This window comes from Manacus candei, unplaced genomic scaffold, assembly GCF_025592945.1.
Source record: "Manacus candei isolate 608988 ecotype Guabito, Panama unplaced genomic scaffold, ASM2559294v1 h1tg000049l, whole genome shotgun sequence".
Classification (NCBI taxonomy): domain Eukaryota; kingdom Metazoa; phylum Chordata; class Aves; order Passeriformes; family Pipridae; genus Manacus; species Manacus candei.
This window is the reverse complement of record NW_026138097.1, coordinates 29,335,716-29,355,206: the sequence shown is the minus strand read 5'-3', so window position 1 is coordinate 29,355,206 and position 19,491 is coordinate 29,335,716. Positions and strand designations below refer to the sequence as shown.

The 19,491-nt window shown below is 37.6% G+C and overlaps 1 protein-coding gene across 6 annotated transcripts in view; it reads right to left on the bottom strand.

The window, feature by feature from the left end:
• Positions 1 to 19,491, bottom strand: part of CTNND2 (catenin delta 2) — a 627,538-nt gene that overhangs the window by 135,170 nt on the left and 472,877 nt on the right. For all 6 annotated transcript variants that reach the window (XM_051799301.1, XM_051799302.1, XM_051799306.1 and 3 more), the window contains one exon: positions 6,517 to 6,730. In XM_051799301.1, coding sequence (XP_051655261.1) covers positions 6,517 to 6,730 — 214 coding nt within the window. The remainder of the gene's footprint in view (positions 1 to 6,516; positions 6,731 to 19,491) is intronic.

Sequence of the window (19,491 nt, the reverse complement as noted above, 5' to 3'; positions counted from 1 at the left end):
GGTGAAAAGATTTAATCAAGTTTTAAAATTGACTGTGGTAGGATATTGTACTTGCAATTACATAAACTTAGAGACAGAGTAGGAAATATTTATTAGAGTTAATACCCTTCAAATCTACACTTTGAATGAAAAGCATTTAAAACACACAAGCAAACATTAGTGCCTAAGCAAGTAGATTTGAAATATGTGAATCTCATCCTACATCTGTTATTTAAAAAATAATTAAGCTTAAACTCTGTAAGCCACCTGCCTCTGTGTTTGGTAAGTTCCTCAAAACACTTGTTTATAAGTTATTACAGAATTTGCTTATGTGCAGAGGAGACTCTAAGCAAGATATGAATGAACATATTTTCTTGCCAAAATCAAACCAAACACTTCTGAAAGCAGTGCTAGCAGTTATCTGTCTCCACGCTTAACCTTTCTAATTTGCTTGACTTGACAGGACATAGTGATCAGATATTGGAGGCAGAGGAGAATCAAATTCACAGAGTTGCATCTTAAAAGGCAGTTTGTATACTTTCTCCATTTATCCCATCTCCATTTTCTTTAACTACACAGAGTTATGAGCCCCAAATGATATTGGGCAGTCTTACTCTTTTAGGTAAGCATATATTGAACCAAAGTGACATCAACCTTGTAGCAGCAGTCTTACCATGGTCACGCCATCATGACAATTTAAACACATATATGGATTTTCATGTTGTCTGTTTGAAAAGTTTGTGATAGCCAGGATATGTATCTGAACCTAAACCACAGAACTTTATAATCTAATTTTCAGTTAATACTGAAATCCTTTCTTTGGTTCCAAAAGCAACCTCTTTATATGTTTATTTTCCTTCCTATCTTTTTATATTACATATCAAAAGCTGTTAATTAATTAGGCCTTTCACTGGCCAAGTGGCCTTATACTTGCATTGCTCCATTACAAAACCTGAATACAATTAAGGAATGGGATATTTAGTAGGATCAATACTGGAACATCTAATATAAACCTGCAAAGAAAAGGTACATCAAAGTAAAGTACTGTAAGAATGCAGCTCATGGAAGAGTTTGATTCTTCTTCACTTAAGTTTGTGGGAAAGTCACCTCTGAGTGGGATAAAACAGCCTTTACTCATTTTCAAATCAAATTTCCAGAGAGCAATAGGGTTACAAATAAGTGCCACCTCTAAATGAATGTTTATAACACAATAAAATTTCACATCTGTGTTTACACACTCCAGTAACTAAGCTAATGTCAAGGGCACTTTTGCAGAAAATTATTAAATTGATAAACTGCTTCAAGATCCCAAGTACTAAATAGTCAACCCTTTGCCATAATATATGATTTACTATACAGAAAGTCACAAGTCTAATACCTTATGAAGTCAATTAGAAAATAACATCACAAATAGAAAACAACTGCAGGCCTGTAATTTTGATTTTGGGAACCCCCAACAGGAGAATTGCTCTTGTACTAGGAAGTTAAAAATTCTAAAGAACTGGCCAGAATTACCTAAGGAAATCAAATTAAATCTTCCACTGAAGGAAACCAAAAGGTCCATTTAAATAAATACTCCCTTAAACGTGCTTTACATATCACTGCAGGCTCACTAACTTGCAACTACACAGATTAGCAAAGATACATACTAGGCTCAAAGGGACCCTTCTGGAGTGTCTTGACTAATCTGCCAATAATTTCTGCACATACTAATAAGCAGTATGCAGTCAAAAACAAGGTTTCACCTGCAGTGGTTAACTCAAACCAGATAGATATAAGGTGGACAACATGTAATTGCTTCCAGTAACACTGAGAGACTATCAATAAGGTTATAAATCTCTCATGATAAACATATGGCAACTACTAAAACTTAAACAGAAATGTAAAATGACTACATAATAATGTTGCATAACATGAGGTGACAACAGAGGACCAACCAAGCCAAAACACAAACTGGCCACAGCTGAAATTAAAGACAACACTAATGAATACTGGAACCCAAAATCTGGGAAGTAAATGAAATTTTTTTCCTGTCCAACCTGACTGTGGGCCAAAGCTATCTGGACAACTAGTGCTTCTTTGAGAGAAATATTTTGTACAAAATATAATATTTTGCAGGCATGGAATATATGCTTTTTGTTTCAGTGAAGAAAAATGTGAATGAAATACACAGAGTCAATATCTACCTATCTGCATATAGTATATATGCTTAGTGTTAGATAGTTTATGCTTTTTTCCATTTTTTTGTAAATGTGATAATTTTTATAATTTATACATTTCCAGTAGACAATAGTTAACTCTCTGACACTTTACTGTCAACCAAAATAAGCAGGAGGCTGGCTGCTAGCACAGGAAAAAACAATTTCTCCTGACATTATTTATAGTTACAGCTCTTTATCATTATGTGCTTTCTAAAAGTGGGTTATCCAATTTTTACCTTTCAATCAAAAATGGTATGTACAGTTTGAAAATAGGTGAAACAGTCATAAGGGCCCTCTTTAAATGGAGGTTTTTTTCTATTCAGTTAGCTTATTGTTCATAGGGAGAAACTGTTTTTCTAGTTGTGATGGATTTTGTTTGTCAAGAACGAGAAGCATAGCAGTTTAAATAACTTTATCTGAGACAGATATCCAGTTATTCAATGGAGCTGATGGAACAGGGAGCAAGGACTAGCTAAATCACAGAATCATAGAATGCTCTGGGTTGGAAAGGATCTAGCAACAGCTGCTTGACTTCACCTTCTCCACAAGGCATTCATGGGATTCTTGTGTTATCCTTGCTAACATGTCACATTTCTCATGTAATTTTTTCCCCCGACAGCAAAGCAAATAGAAAGAATGCTAAAATAGAATTTTGTGGAAGGGTTCATAATTAACTTGGGAAAGGCAAGAGAATCAGAAATCAGTTACTCATTTTCATTATTGCTAAGTGAAAACATTTCTTTCTACCATCTGCAGGATCTGTGCTAATTTTGTACTGTGTTCTTGTCTATTTATATTTATTAGAAAAGTGTTAACATTTAATTATTTTAAAATAGAAGGCTTTTATTTTTTCCTATTAACAGGATCTACTGTGGGAACTAGTAGCAGAGAGATGGGGTGAAAAGATGGCTAAGTTAAGTACGGCATGTCCAGCTTACACCTATTTATTTTCGTTTACAGATCTACAGGCAACAAGATATTGTAATTCTGGTCCTCCTTGAGTCTCTGGAAATTACCAGAGGTTTTAACCATGCTGGCATCTCTATTTCTATCAGAGTAGTTCACTTTCACATAAATGTATACATCCATTTGTATACCTAAGTTTATCCACATTCTTCTAGTAAAAACCTGTGACTGTGGAAGTGTTTCTGTAAGAAAAATCTTTCCATATCTTAGGAAGCAGTTCCTGGGCATTAACACCATTTAACTTCATAACAGCCAGGCAGCACAGTTCCCTCATTGCTTCTACATGGGAGCCTGCACTGAAATCATTTGCTTGACATGAGAGAGCCTTGAAGCTCTAATACTTTGCTATAAGGTTAAATTTGTGCATCCAAAAATTGGAGCATGGTAAGGTTTTCAAGTATTAGCCCAAGACCTCTGCTACTGAAGAGGAGAAAGACAAGATAAAGGACAAACTCTGTTTGGAGAGATTATGCCAGAAAGAAGTATCTGGAAAAGAGGAAAAGCCACAAATGGTGCTGAAGGCAACTCTGACAATCAAGGAGTTACTAGGATAGAAAGCTGGTCTACAGGTTTAAATATCCTTCCAAAGCTAGTCTTGAGATTGCTGGAAATTTAAGTTATAATCTTCTTAGAGAGAAGCAACAAAAAGGAAGAAAATGTGCATGTTTGAGGAAGAAACTAATATCAGAACTTTCGCTCTATTGGGTGAGTGCTGTACAGTACTTGGGGCAGGCAATGAATGCTTCACTGCTACCAGACAAATTGAGCTGCTAAAAAACCTCTCCTGCTCATATTTCTTCCCTTGCAGCTGAGTGCCTATTCAGAGTGATTCACACCTTCATCTTGCCACATTTCTGGACAGGTCATTTACACCTGATAGGCCCAGTTCCCCATCTGTAAAACCACGATAAGGACACTTCCCCACCTAAGAGAAGTGCTCTGAGGACAAATGCTGGAGGAGTATTTAGGGGCAGCAATGTCAGAGCCTGTATGAATTCCTAAGGCAGGAACTTCATGTCCTCTCTAAAAGTAACAAACAAGTGCAGCTTTTATATAGACAGGATGCACAATGAACATGCCATAGAAAGGCTCAAGGTATTATGTTTTCTCCCAAAACAGACATTTGCTATTACTTTCTCTGTATCTCCTTCAGGCTATAGTGACCCTACTGAAATAATCACTTTCCTGCCACCTCAGCTCAGGAAGGCTGATGGAAAGCATGAAGAACTTCTTTTATTTTTCCTTGTGCCTGCCACCAAATCAAATCTTTTCATTACTGAGGAATCTGCTGCAGAGCTACCCTTCCTTCCCCAGAAAGGACAGAAGGAAGGAATTGAGCTGGGGTAGCTGTCATACCACAAGATTTTACAAGAAAAAGCAAAGGAGAACTGATTCAGATGTGTCACTTCAGCCTGTTTCCTAAGAGATGCAAGATGAGAGCTGCAACTATGAGCCTTACTTTGAAAGGACACTTTGCAGAACACTACCACAACCAGGTTTGCATTTTGAAAGCAAGGACTAGTTATTTACATTCTGAAAGGCACAAAACAGGGCCAGGGCAAGCAGTGGCCTTATGGGATGTCCTGGCTATTAAAAACAAACAAAAAACCCCAATACAAAACCAGGAATAAAATCTTGAAATACCACTGGCTTTGATTCCATTCCTCAGGGTCACCATCTCGCTTTTCTCCCCTTTCATACATGTCCAACACTCCCGATGCTCACCATCCCTGGGAGCTGCATCTACCTGTACAAAGGCAGGTTACTGCCTACCATTGAAGGTCAGGACCTACTCCTCTTGGCAATAACACTTTGAGGGTATTCTAGCCCACACATCCTTTCTTTCTGTGGGAATTTAGGAAAATTTACCAACACGCTGTGCAATGGAATCAACATAAACCATAGCTCCGTGTATTTTCTTAAACTGACCTAATGACATTCTGTGTTCCATTTACAGATGGTATGGGGAGTGTCACTGTGACTGCTCAGGTGTACTGTTGATGTTTATTAGCAGTTTGCCTCTCACTACTCAGAAAAAATAGGAAAAATGTTCGCTGGAGCCAGGACACCAACAACATAACCAAGGGACAAAAAAGTATGTTGAATCTAAAGTAGTGGCTACACTTTATTAGATCTGTCAGTAATTCTATCACTCTACAGGAGGCATTATCTCAGCTCATGTAACCCCATATCTCTGCCCTATTAATCCTGACTAACAAGTAGGAGGTGATAAGTGCTGCAACTAAGACACAAAATTAAATATAAAAATCTACATTTAATAAACACCATATAGTTTATTCAGATGCCCTCAAGAAAGGAACCTGGAGCCAACCAAAGGATGATAATCCTATCAATTGTATCCTAAATGAGGCCTGAAACAAAAGGTAAGTAATTTCTGCAGAAGCATAGATAACATGTACTCTGATGATTCTGTGACAGAAATGAGAAATTTTCTTACATATTTTAGTAGGAAAATCATAATGAAAATACAGGCATTGAAAATAGGATGACGAAAATATTTTTTATTTGTAGCCTTAAGTTAATCACCATACTGATATTAACAATCAAATAGAATTAAGTCACAAAGTGAAAAATAAAAAAATACCATCTAGTTTCTGTTGTGCATATTAAATAGGATAACTTAGGGGCAAGGGGAAAAAACACCTCCAAACGTTTCAGATCAGCCCTGTTTGACAGCATTCCTGTATTTCTGAACACCACCTCCACTACCCTCCCCCTTGAATTTCATAAGGGACAAAGTCCAAACAATCTTAAAAAGACCAGATTCTACTCTATCAAGAAAAAAAATAAACTCTCACTACCTGCATGCTCTGTGTATAGCACATCACATAGCATGGTATCAAATTTCAGAAAAAAAAGCTTAAGAAGATGATGTTGTCCACCTCTCCAACACAGTATTCCATTTTCCTATCAGAACCACAAGAAAGGTAGAAAATCCCCAAACAAATTCTCCTTCTCACTATATAGGATATAAAAGGAATGAGTAACAGCTTCTAAGTAAATTCAATAAAATATAACTTCTGCATGGGCAGCCCCACACCAGACAGGAGGGAGAGGATTCCCACCACGACATATCTATGTATGGAGCACATCTCTTGCAAGAGCATTCATGGCTAACCAAGAACGAAGTGAACCAGCAATCATAGGCTTAAGCCATGCCTACATCTATAAACTGCATGATACTGAAAGCTATTCATACATTACATATATCCAAGGGGTTTGAAAGTTTTTTGTTATGGGAAATAATATTGTAACAAAATACTTACTGATGGAGTAAGTGGGATGCAGCACAGAACTATGCTTGCAAGACTGATATACAGTTTGAACAAAAATATTGAAAGATTCAAACCTGTGACCAGTTCTCTGATTTCCAAATCTGTAGTCTTGCGGAGTAACCGTACTAATGCTGGGATACCACCACAGTTTTTCAGAGCAATTTTGTTGTCATCATTTGCCTTCCCATATACCAAGTTTCTCAAAGCTCCACAGGCACTACGGTGGACTTCTGTCATCCGATGGTCCAATAGGTCCACCAGTAACTGTATTCCACCTTGTCTTCTTATCTGAAACAGGCCAAAATGATAATCATAAAGTTAGGGAATGAATATTGATATTAATAAAAGCTATCCAATGAAATTAAGCTGTGGTTTATGCAGGCTGTGGGCCAGCAAAGGTGTGTTGGTAGCACTGCAAAGCTGCTACATTACACTACTTTGATTCCTTGTATTATTTTTCCAGTGGCGACATAACTGTACAAACTGATAAACCTGAACCTCTGTAAAAGCAGTCAAAGTCAGCCAAAAGTGTTGCCTCATGAAGGTTGCTCATGGTTCATCAAGGTTTGCCTTGGCAAGGGTTTCTCCTGTGCAGGAGAAACATCATCTCCTTCAAGAGTGTAACACATCACAAGCTAGAGGAAAAACCACAAGACTGCAGCAAACAAAAAAAAAGCACTTAATGTCATAAAGTTTTAAGTAGTCCTGCCTTTACATTTAATTTCTGGGAATGTGAGTAGCTACTGTAGTCTCAGTAAGGATGCTATATCAACTGAATTGGGATGAGCAAAGATGAAAGCAAAAGGAGGAAGTCTGCACAAACAGACAAGGATGACAAAAACATTGTGGCAAGCTTGTTCTACTAAGATTGAAGGAGACCCTTCAGTGATGTAGGAACAGAAATCTTATGCATAAACAAGGTAGCCTACAAAATAAATTTCTAATGCGATATCTTATATAAAATATCATTATAGAAAAAGCACAAAAGTATTTCAGCAAACGATCAAAAAGGTCAAGAATACCAAGTACAATTTATTATAAAATCTATTTCCAACAAATACGTTATTACTCTCTGGCACTATTTGTTTCTCAAACATCAACCACTCTTGAATCTAATTTTAAGAAGCCACGTTTATTCAAAACTAACATCCAAAGAGTGCAACGTTTTAGCTTCAAGCAAGTTATACAGACATCTCTGTCAAAAAGTTTCCCCATATGTGTCGTTGGCTGAGGCACAAAGCCAGCCAGGCACTTCAGCTGGTCATTTTACTTTTAAGACGAAAAGGTTTTGAAATATTTGTGAAGCTGTTCTTGCATGGGCATGTGTTCCTGCAGTTCTGCAGAGGGGAGTCATACTGACATATGGCATTTCATGGATCTAACACTAGCCTAAACAAGGCAAAGTTCTGAGTCCTGTTTTACAGTCACAACAACCCCATGCAACGCTACAGGCTTGTGGAAGATTAGCTGGAAAGATGTCAGTTGTGAAAGGAACTGTCTACAGCCAGCTGAACATGAGCCAGCAGTGTGCCTAGTGTCAAAGAAGGCCAATGGCATCCTGGCCTGTATCAACAATAGTGTGGTCAGCAGGACTTGGGCAGTGATTGTCTCCCTGTACTCAGCACTGGTGAGGCCACATCTTGAATCCTGTGTCAAGTTCTGGGCCCCTCACTCCAAGAAAGACATTGAGGGGCTGAAGTGAGTCCAGAGAAGAGTAACTGAGCAGCAAAGGGTCTGGAACACAAGTCCCCTGATGACAAGCTGTGGGAACTCAGGTTCTTCAGCCTGGAGAAAAGGAGGCTCAGGGGGGACCTTACTCCTCTCTACAACTACCTCAAAGGAGGTTGTAGCCAGGTGGGGGTTTCTTCTCCCAAGAATAAAGTGGTAGGACAAGAGAAAATGTCCTTAAGTTATGTCAGGGGAGGTTTAGGTTGGATATTATGAAAAAATTCTTCACCAATAGAGTTGTCAAACACCAGAACAGGTTGCCTAGGGAAGCGGTAGAGTCACCGTCCTTAAAGGTATTTAAAAGTCGTGTAGATGTGACACTTAATGATGGACTTTGGAGTTAATGGTTGGACTTGATGACCTTAGAGGTCATTTCTAACCTAAATGGTTCTATGATTCTACAATTCACTGCAAATAAAGACCGAAAAATGAGTCAGCCCTTGAGGTTCCAAAACTGAGCTATATGAAATTACTCACTGCTAAAACAGAAGTTATCTCTCTTTCTTCTACCAGTTTATCTGGCACATTCTTGTTTTTTTAATAACAGCAAGACCAAAAAATAAAGCACTTGTGTAGTCAAAAAGTGTATATATACCAAGATGTTACAGTGTTAAATTAAAATGTTTTAATGCCTATACAGTTACAACATAGCCTTGTCCTAAATGTCAAAATGCTAGTGTTTATATTTTCCCTTAAATAGGCATTATATGAGTACTTCATGTCCAACTTCCCAAGCAATATGCAGGTCACCTCAAAGACTACAGCAACCAGCATTATGTGGAGAGTGAAGAGATATGAATGGGCATTGGTAAAATATATCAATGAGAGGCAGAAAAGTTCACTAATCTTTTTGAGAATCTATGCTTCTGCTGCTCAGAGAAACCATGACGTCTTTCAGTTTAGAAACCAGATAAACAGGTCAAAGAGAAAAGGTGTTGCAATATATATCACTGGTCAAAACTTTCCCATGTAAACAGGATGACTTGCAATGAATCAATTAGTTCATTTCCGAGCCGAGAAAAATTTACCAAGTTTATCTGGGAGAGGTGAGCAGTGAGGCTTGTTTGTTTGCTTGGGTTTACAATATATCATCATTTAACCTTCATATTAAAATACATTTGCTTCCTCTGCTGACCAGATTTCCAAAACCAACCATGCTACATGAAGAGCCACCTACATGACAAAACAGATGACATCTACTAAACAGACTAGGAACAAAAATTTATGCTTCAGTTTTACAAAAGGTGAATCAACCACTGAGCTTCACACTTCAACCTCTGAAAAGAAACAAGATCTGATAGAAGAAAGAAGACAGTTAAAAATAAATGAGTTGCCTGGTGTGATGAGTAATATCAGGAACGACAGAATGAAAACATGCCTGCTGATCTTTGTGAATTATATTTTCAAAGCACAATATGTTGAATGAATATTTTAATTGCTTCACTGCTAAAAAAAAAGATTAAGAATGAGAAAAATTATTACTTCGTAGCAAAAATTATTCTGGGTACTGTAATTCATCTAAAGACTCTGCCTCCTTCAGAGGGACTGTGCCTAAGCTTTTTTCCCCACTCTTCCTCTTGGACACAACCAAGTGGCATCTCATGCTCCTCAGCAGTTTATGGATGTTCTCAGGTGACAAGTTTTGCTATTTTCTGCTCATTCTAAGGGGAAATGTGTGGTTCTGACACATTCAAATCTGCACCTTCCCTCTTCAGTTGTGGTAGCTGACAGCACACTACTATTCAGCTCATGCAGCTCCTCCTCTCCCAGGAACCTGAAGTCAGCAGCAGACCAAAATGATTCAAAGACAGTTTCTTAAAAGCGAGAGCATAAAATATTAATCTAAAATGCATTTCTGTAAAAAAAAAAATATGGGTAATACAACAGAAATGAAACATGTTACATAACACCTTATATAACTTGATAAAATGTCTTAAATTTTATTGAAGAAAGACTCTATTCTTACCTGGGAAAGACAAGACTTATTTTGCAAACTTTCTTTGAATTTCCAAGTTCAGATACTTGGCAGAGAAATTGTGTCAAGCGGGGAGAGATGAAGCTGATTGTTCACAACTGGGAGCACAGTTTCTGATGTTGTTTTTTATCTGGATTACTGTCTTGCTTTGTTGTTTTTGGTTTTGTTTTCTTTTCAACAGCCCTTATTCACCAGAAGTCTCACCCCAGCTTTGTGTTTCCATCACATATGTATATAGCTGTTTAAAACTATACTCTCCAGCAGGTTCAACTATGCCTGACAAATTGTGAGGCTGTGATGGATGTTACCAGAATCTATTTAAATTTATGGAAATAGAGGTAAAGGAAATGAAATTATTTGTTTGAGGCAAAGGAAATGAAACTAGAAATATTGTGTGTACATTTTTGGAAAATGCTGTTAGCTGTTAAATAAAGAGCTGTGCTCTTTCACATGTGGCATTATGAAGTGTATGGCAAACCCTATCAAAACCAGGAAGCTCAGCATGCATATGTCTGAATTCATTGTTCAGCTTTACTAATAAATCAGGAATCTTTTCCAATCAAACTAAAAACTGACAGAACAGAAATTACATTAATTTTGCCACAAAAAAAAAAAATCCATGGTAAGCAGAGAGCTTTTTCAAACTTTCTTCTTTAAGTTGGCTGTCTGCCATTAATGCCACTGTCTACTTGCTGATCAGAAGCACCTGCTCTCGTCAAGTCCCATGATGCCATGACACAGGCAGACAGGACAGCAAAAGGTATCAGACTCTAGTACACCGACTGAGGAAAAGTGCACTCATGTCAGCTTGATGCCAGAGTCTTCTCTGGTATCACATGAAGTTTTTTTGCATTATATCTGAGAATGTATTGGTACTCACACAATGAAAATAAAAAGTGAATTTGGATTCAAGAAGGGGTTCAGGTCAGTACTGGAGGCAGTGATAATTATGTTCCCAATAAGGACAGCTTAGATATCACATGCCAAGATCCTTTGAGAAATGTAATTTATCAGTTTCAAGGCTGACCTTTTGTCCTGGGTTACACAGAGACTCTGGTATTCACCTTTTCTCTTTTCTCCAAACATGTCTACTAATTTAGACTGTGGGGAGGGACTTAAGATAAGGGTGGTACTCTCCTAGGAGAAGAATTATCCACCACTGTGAAAAGACTGGAAGGCTGATGACTCAGAGGGTATGCACACCTGCCACCTCAGGCTACAAGCTGTTTCTTTGTCCTTACACAAATAACTCATGTGTGATAACTCCCTTCAGGGAGACATCAGGACAATTCACTCACGTGACCTGAAGATATTCATCTCTGCTAGGGGCCATAATGGATCCAACTGTGCTTAGAAGGTGTCAAAGACACTCCAAATGTTCTGTGATCCAGCATTAATCATCCAGTGAAGAATTAAATGCCCCAGTGGTGGTACCAGAGGCATTCCCACCTACCCTGAGCCCAATAAAAGACCACATGGACTTCATTAGGCAGACTTCCCTCACTCCATGGGACTTCTACCACTCAGGCCTCTACCCCCACCTCAGCGGATCAGGACTATAACCACCATCAGAGTTGCAGTGACCAGGTCTCAACTCTGGCTCTGGAGGGTGTCTTGTGCCTATGCCAGCACTGCAGCCTCACTCCAGCACTGACCCTCCAACTATTCCTGTTGGGTTTTAATGGGTGGGGGGAGGCTGGCACCATCTTGTTTTGGTCTGGTGGGCAGGAGCTTGGGAATTTTTCTGGTTAGCTCAACCCAGTTTTATCAGTACTGTTTAGCATTCCTCTTGATAAAGAGTTATTTTTTCACTTACATCTCGGTGTGTCTGATATCTCTCTCTCTGTATTGGAGAGAAACAGGGGTATTGAATCAGAGGAAGGAGACCTCCATCCAAGGTCTCTGCCCCTCCAAATTGTCTCAAACAGAGACACCTTTGATTCAATGGTGTTTACCACAACAGTGCACTGTTCAATACTTAATCTACCAGGAGTTACATATGACCAGCCTGAAGCACATGTGTTGGCGAAACAAGTCAATAATACATTGATGATATGTCTGAAACAATATATCTATATCTATATCTATATCTATATCTATATCTATTTATATCTATCTATTTATCTCTATACATATACACTTGATTACTGTACGGTTTTAGCGTATGAATTGCTTGATAGCTTGCTTTTGTAATTCAGTACAATAGATGGGTTGGATGTATGGAAGGAAATGAAATGTAGGATGTGAAGGCTATGTAGATACCTGGAATGTAAGGACATCTGTTTTATGAGGACATCTGCTCAATGGCTGTCCAGCATATAAACACAGATGAGACAGGAAAAGTAATAAACCACACTTACATACACAAATCCTATAAAGCAAGAGACAATACAAAAGACCAGGTCTGGGAGTTCACTGTTGATGGGCTACTGAAGGAACTGCTCCAAGGCTTGGAGAGGTTCAGCCTGAGCTTTGTTAACTGGTAAAATGGGCACACAGGGAGGAATGAATGAAAAGGTCATCACAGGTCCTAGGGGGAAGAACACGCCGATGGGATGTTGCAAGGGATTGTGACAATGTGCCAAACTACGGGATGTTTGGGCAGAAGGGCAAAGATAGGAAATGGCAAATATCCAGATGCATGGGGGAGGAATAACATGAGAAAATAGAGAAGGATGAGATGTATAAATAAATTGTGCTTAAGTATGCTGGTCCAGTCAAACCTTAGCTTGATCACTGCAGTCTGGCTTTATCTTCTTATTAATCCTAATTGCTAATAATTTTCCGGGATGAAGATGGTCTACATTCTGGATTGGCGTAACACTAGTGAACCTGGAGCTGGAATAGTTGATGAGCTGGATAGAAGATGTGGGAAAGAGCTGTAAGGGACACTGTGGTTCTAGAGGATAGATACTGGTGAGACAAAATATAGGTGACTGACCTCTCTTCATATTGAGCTATGAGAAAACTGACCCTGGAATCTGGCTATGGCTTATGTCTTTGTAAAAGCAGAAGCAAGTCAAAGCTAATTGTCATCAGCTGTTTTGACTACTACTAAGGTTTTGAACCCTATTTTGAAATATAAGTTGTGAAATCTGTGAAAAATTATTCTATTCTGCCCAGCAGCAAAGAAAAGAAGCAAAACCCTTTCTTTCAATCACTGCATAATGGAAATTGCCTCTTCCATCCCTTGGAAGGCTGCAAAAATTAGAGCTAGAGATACAAAAAGGAAGAAAAGGGAAGCTTCAAATTTTAAACAGTTTAGCCAAAGATTGTTAGATAATTAAGTATTCCAAAACAGACTAAAAATACAGCTGTGACAGAAACCCAAACACCCTTCCTCTTCTATTTATACTCAGCAAGTGGGTATCTGAGATATTGTTCAAATTTTGCCAGTAGGTATAACTGGAACATCCTCTGCATTTAATTCTGACTACCCTGCCTCACAAAGTAAAATATAATGGAAACAGAAGAGGATTAAGAGCAGATGACAAAAATTGTTAGAGAATGACAGAGTGATAAAGTGTGTTTCTAAAATAACACAATCTCCTCTTAACAATAAGACATTAAGTCTTCCACTATTAACAGATCCACATTCCTAACTCAAAGATTAATTCACGGTTTGAGGCTTAATTTCCACATTTTTCTTAATAATCACTTTTGAATAAATCTTCATCCAAAGGTGGTGAAGGAAATCTAACAACAATCAAGCCTTTCTACACATCATAGATATTAATTGCCAGCTTAATTGACATATCACACAGCATCATCCACCACTTATTCTGTGACACTTCTGTTATTAAGAAAGCATGTTTCAATATATCAAAATATAAGTATTTAAACAGATGGAATTATTTTTAATGTCACGGTGTTACATATGGAGCAGAACTAAAAACTAAGTGACTGCTAGCCCAGGTGACAGTATATATTCAATAAACACCAAATTAAAAAGACTTTTCAGTTTAGGTCTGCTTCTGGAAATTATTTGTAATAATTGGTTTTAATGTTCTTAGATGCTGGTTTTTAACTAGCAGAGTAAGTGCTTACTATTTCACATGTGAATAGATTTCAAGCAATTCTGTTGCTGGAAGGAGAAGCTGCAAGTGAGCTGAACAAAATGCCCAAGAATTTTTAAATGGTGGCAGGCAGTGTGGTGTTTGTGAGACGCTCTTTGACTACAGTCACCCTGTTCTTCTCAGGCTCACTGTCTGAGCAGACTGGTGTGCCCACACAGACCAGAGCACAACAGGAAAGTCCAGGAGGCCACAGGCTGCAGAGCAACTTGACTGCACTGACCATTTATATCCATGAAATTATTACATTTCTAGATTTTTTTTGCAATTAAAAATTCTCTCCATTACTTATCTTTGTCTTGTTTACATTACTAAAATGTCTTCCACCTAAGAGGAAAAAAAATACACTATTTATCAGAGAAGAGTTTGGAAGACAGACAGCCTCATTGCTAGCTAGTTTCGGAAACTTAGTTCCTAAAACTTAAAACAGATGTGAAGGGGAGAAAACAAATCTCCATCAGAATATGGGAATAGTATTCAGTACAGTAGGTCTCTTAAGATAAATGCAGTGGTTCAAACTTTAAATCCTCTCCACTGTTTCTTCTCATGTGTCTATGGAACAACAGGAAGACAAGACAAAATCGGTACCTTGCAAACGCATGTGAGATTTATTACAGACAAATTTACCTGCAACATCACAGGGTAATTTAGTCTCATTAGCAAAGTAATTTGCTACAAGTTTAAAAAAGTGCTGAGCAATTTTAGCTGAAAATAGAGGAGAATGTTATGCAAATTGCTGCATTAACTCCAAAGTCTAATTTGTTTAAGGAATCTAAATCAGGGTTTGCATCTAGGTCCCATTTAAGAATGGCTTTCTCATTAGGACTTTTCAGATCAGACACAAAGGCAACATAAAGCTGTGAAGAGGTATAATGTAAATAAATTCAACCACCAGGATATATACAATGTTCTACTTGAATAAAAATTGTTCCCTTGTGTGCTAAACTGCACTGCATGGAGAAGGAAGGGGATCTATTTCATGTGTCTGTAGAAACCAGGTGGGTGTTTGGTAGAATGGTTGTGCGATGTGAGGATCCACAGCACGGGGTCAATACTCAGGAGCTTTCCTTATGGGACTGGGTATCTTATTTCTGTTACTGAGTACAGTTCTGTTTTCCCTGTATCTCTTAAATGACCTCTTTAGATCTTGGGATCTATATGTGAGGTTAACAGAGCCTCAAAAACATTTTCTGAACAGGAGGAGACTCAAAATCATGTTCTAAAATTGCCTTGGGAAGGTATGAATAAATGTGCTGCTTTCTCAGTCCGTAAGCCTTACTGTATTCTGCTCTGTGACACATTTTGTTTTTCATGCTTGGTAGGAAGGTTATACCTATTATAAATCAAGGTTTTAATGTGATTTTATATTTGACTAAAAAAAAATCCCTGGCTAGGTATAAGTTACCCATAATTGTAAAGCATTTTACCCTAAACTCTTAAAAAACATTAATTTGAAGGACAACACAAGCATCCTATTCTAAACATCAAGGACTAGTGGGATCTTCCAAGCAACACTTCTAACTGCAAGTGTACAGCTGACCCGAAGTGCTCATCTGATGTGAAGGCTTCAGAAAAGCAATTTTCAAGCCCACTGTTAAAAGCAGTATCTCCTAAAATGAACACACTGGCATTGAACTACATTATAAACTAACACTGAGGAATACACATAAATAAGGTAAAATACACACATGTCAAGGCCCTTAGAAGGTATTGTAACTACTTGATATTGATTTGGGGTCTTTGCTTTTTGAAACAGTAAAAAACCACACAATACTAAAGAAGGCACAGCACTGTGCACTTTAGAGATGATGCAATGGCAATATTAATTTAGGATGTGAAGACTTTGGCATTACTCAAGCACTGACTTAGTACTGCCTGAAATTAAATGAAAAATGATGATTAACACTGAGGGTGTGGATCGTTTACTTTCTGATATTTAAAAATAATTAAGGGTCTATTTGAAAATGAAGGATTGCATTTATTATTTGTGAAAAGAACTGACATATATACTTCCACTAAAAACATCCTGATATTCCTATAACCAGATACCTAGTGAAGTTAAACAAGATATAGAAAATTCAACTTCTTTTTTTTTATGCTAAGAAAAACTAATTTTTTTAGAGAAAGCAATAGGTCACTATTTCAAATATTCTTACAGCAGGAGAGGACATAACTTCAGAGTTGGATGAAGATTTCTGAAGCTGTACTTTACTCAGTTAAGCATATTATTAGTGGGATTTAGTCAATGTGAACACAAATATCATCTAGGAACAAGATGGGTCACCAACAGAAAGACCACAGAAAATTAATTTTTTTCAGTCATTTAAGCCTAAGCAACAGAACAACTCTATCTGATATTTCAGCTCTAAAAGGAAATTCAAAAAAATCCTTTTTCAGTGCTTGCTGTAGGTACCTCAGACAGTTTGCCTCACAGAATAAACAGTGTGCCACTTCTCAGATTAAAAATATATTTACAATTTATTACATCAAACATCATACTGCCCTCTTATGACCTCTGCTCCCAGGGCATTATCTACTGCGATTTAAACAAGAAGTACTCTCTTCTTATAACTGATGTATTATCCTTCAAAGAATCTTTCAGTCACATGAGAATTTTCTGTCTTAAAGTTGAAGTATGTGGGGAACAAGCTACTGCCTCAAAAGCTCATGAACACATTCTCACATCTCTCTTTGCTAGGAACTTTTGCCAATAGAAACTGAGACACATAAAATTAAAATATTTGTCTAAGGTCACAAAGGCAAGATACAACCTGTAATTTTAGAGTTTCAGTGCTACAGAAAGCTGCACTGCAGAATCTTTTCTCCATCTCCCCATTTACATGAGTTTTATAAATGAGGTAAAAGTCAGCACAAGTAAACACTTGCCTCATATCTAATGCACTTTGTAATACCCCCAGTTCAAGACGCAAAATTATATATGTATAAAAGTATGTGTTATAGTAAATGTATGTGCATACATATATATACATGTACTAGTTTGAATATTTTTTCCCCCATTTGTTTAGCTCAGGTTCTCTTTGCCTTTCAAAATCCACAATTCTATTTTTTTTCTAGATTTCCTATACTCATTGAAATAGGGGAAGACAGAACTTCATGCAGTATCCAACGCATGCAAACACAGACTTGCAGAAGGTCCCAGCAATGTTCTCTATTTCTTTCCTTATTACTTTCCTGACACTTTACTTTAAATAAGCCAATAAGCTTCAGATGACACTTTCCAAAAGCTGTCCAGCATAACTCTAGACATCTTTTTAAATCAGCAGAATACAGAAAAAACATACAGAAATGAGAAACAAGAAAAAATAACCATGAAAAAATGGTGCTACCTCACTGCCAATAGACTAACACTGCTTACCACTCCATAAAGCTTGTGAGTTGCAGCAATTTTTCAGTTCCTTCTGGACATAAGAATAGCAAAGTAGCAGTTCTGAAAAAAAAACCAAACCTCACCAAAACCTTCACCCAAAACCATGTAATACTTCTGTATGTGGAGTAAGGAGTGTGTCCCTTTATTTAGGGCCTTGCTTGGTTAACCATGTGCCTGCAGCATGTCTAGCAAAGTGAAGAGCCAAACCCAGCAGTGCTGCTGACACAGTTGGGCAGATTGCCCACTCATTCCTCAGCAACTGTAGTGGCAGCAACAGCTCAAATATAAAAGGCTGATTTGGACCTATTGTGTCATTTATCATTTTGCATGAACTAATTCTTTATATATGTTAAATGATCCCTATAATGGGCATTACAGTCTCTACTTTTTAGACAGATAAGAATGCAGGAATGTATAAAATCTCTTTGTGAAACTAAAAAACTATATTCCAAATATACTATATTCCAAATGACATTTAAAGCTATATATCACAGATCTAATGCGTTTCCATATCTGCTTGAACCAAGGTCTCTAAAACATAGCAATCTTAGAAATGTCAGTCATTGATTAGTAAGAAGTACTTTTCCAGGATGAGAAGGAGGGAATCTGGCCCACGACCAGTAAAAAATGTACAAAACTTCAGACTTTCAAAATTGATAATTTTTAATATCTTGGTTTTTCCTTTATCCCTTCTGTGGTATGAGTCATAGTCTGAGTTACACCAGTGTAAACCCTGGAAGAGCAGGACTGACTTCAGCACCACTGCTACAGATTTACTCTGAGATTACATTAAGGACTGGTTTAAATGGCTTCAAATAATTTTCTGCAGTGGCTGGATAGACAGGTAGGCATTGTTATTTTAGAGCTTCGGGTGTTCTTATGTCTGTACAAACCTGTGCCTTCTGCTGAAACCATTCTCAGTAGCTTAGTAACAGCTATCTCTTTGTATTTTTAAATACATTTTGAAGATCAACTGATGGTCTTTACCTTAAAAGTTTTATTTGGCAGGGCCTTTTTATCAGGACTGATTCACCTTATTGAAATAATTTTGCTGCCAACCTTTTTAGTATAGATGTGTTGAGAAAGCATCAAATTACAGATATTGATATTGATCTAGGTTATTTTATTCCTATATATAGTGTACAAAATTTTACCATGGCTTGCTGGACTATGAGAGCAGTAATAAAAAAATATGCTCTACAATAGGAAAGTAATCCTCTGCATTCACACATCAGCCTAATAAATCAGAGAAGCAATTGACAGGAGAGTTATGAACAGAAAGAAATCCATGGCACACACACTAGAACATTATACTGCTGGAAAAGGCTGCAAATATATTTATTGCCAATTCAAAATGTAGGAACATCATATTTCCTATGTCTTTCACTGTGTATTACCTTTCCTTCCCTATGACATAATATTTTCAAACATAAAAGATACAGTTTTTGCAAATGTTTTAATACAACTGCAACATGCTTTCCTCAGACCAGTGGAGAGAGATTCACAACACAGTGCAATGCTCTGCCTGCATCTGATGCATACCACAGAAAGTAGCATGAAGGTACTCATTTGCACACATAATACTGATTTTTTTTCTTTTCTCCTAACTGCTTAAAAAGCACTATCACCAGATATTCACATCTGATTTTTTTTTTTTGGTTAATCAAGTTTAATCCCTAAAATTCTCTTCTATGTGCTTATTTGGACTGTCCAGAGCTGAAAAAGATAGAAACCTTTAGCCAGTATTCTCATATCCAGTGAGGCAGACACTGTAGGAGTGAATGCCAAACCCAGATAATCAGGAGGTCTAGGCAGGTTGTTGTTCAAGACCTCAGCCCAGAAGAAGATTAGTGCCACGACCCTAAACAGAAGCAGAACAGAGGTC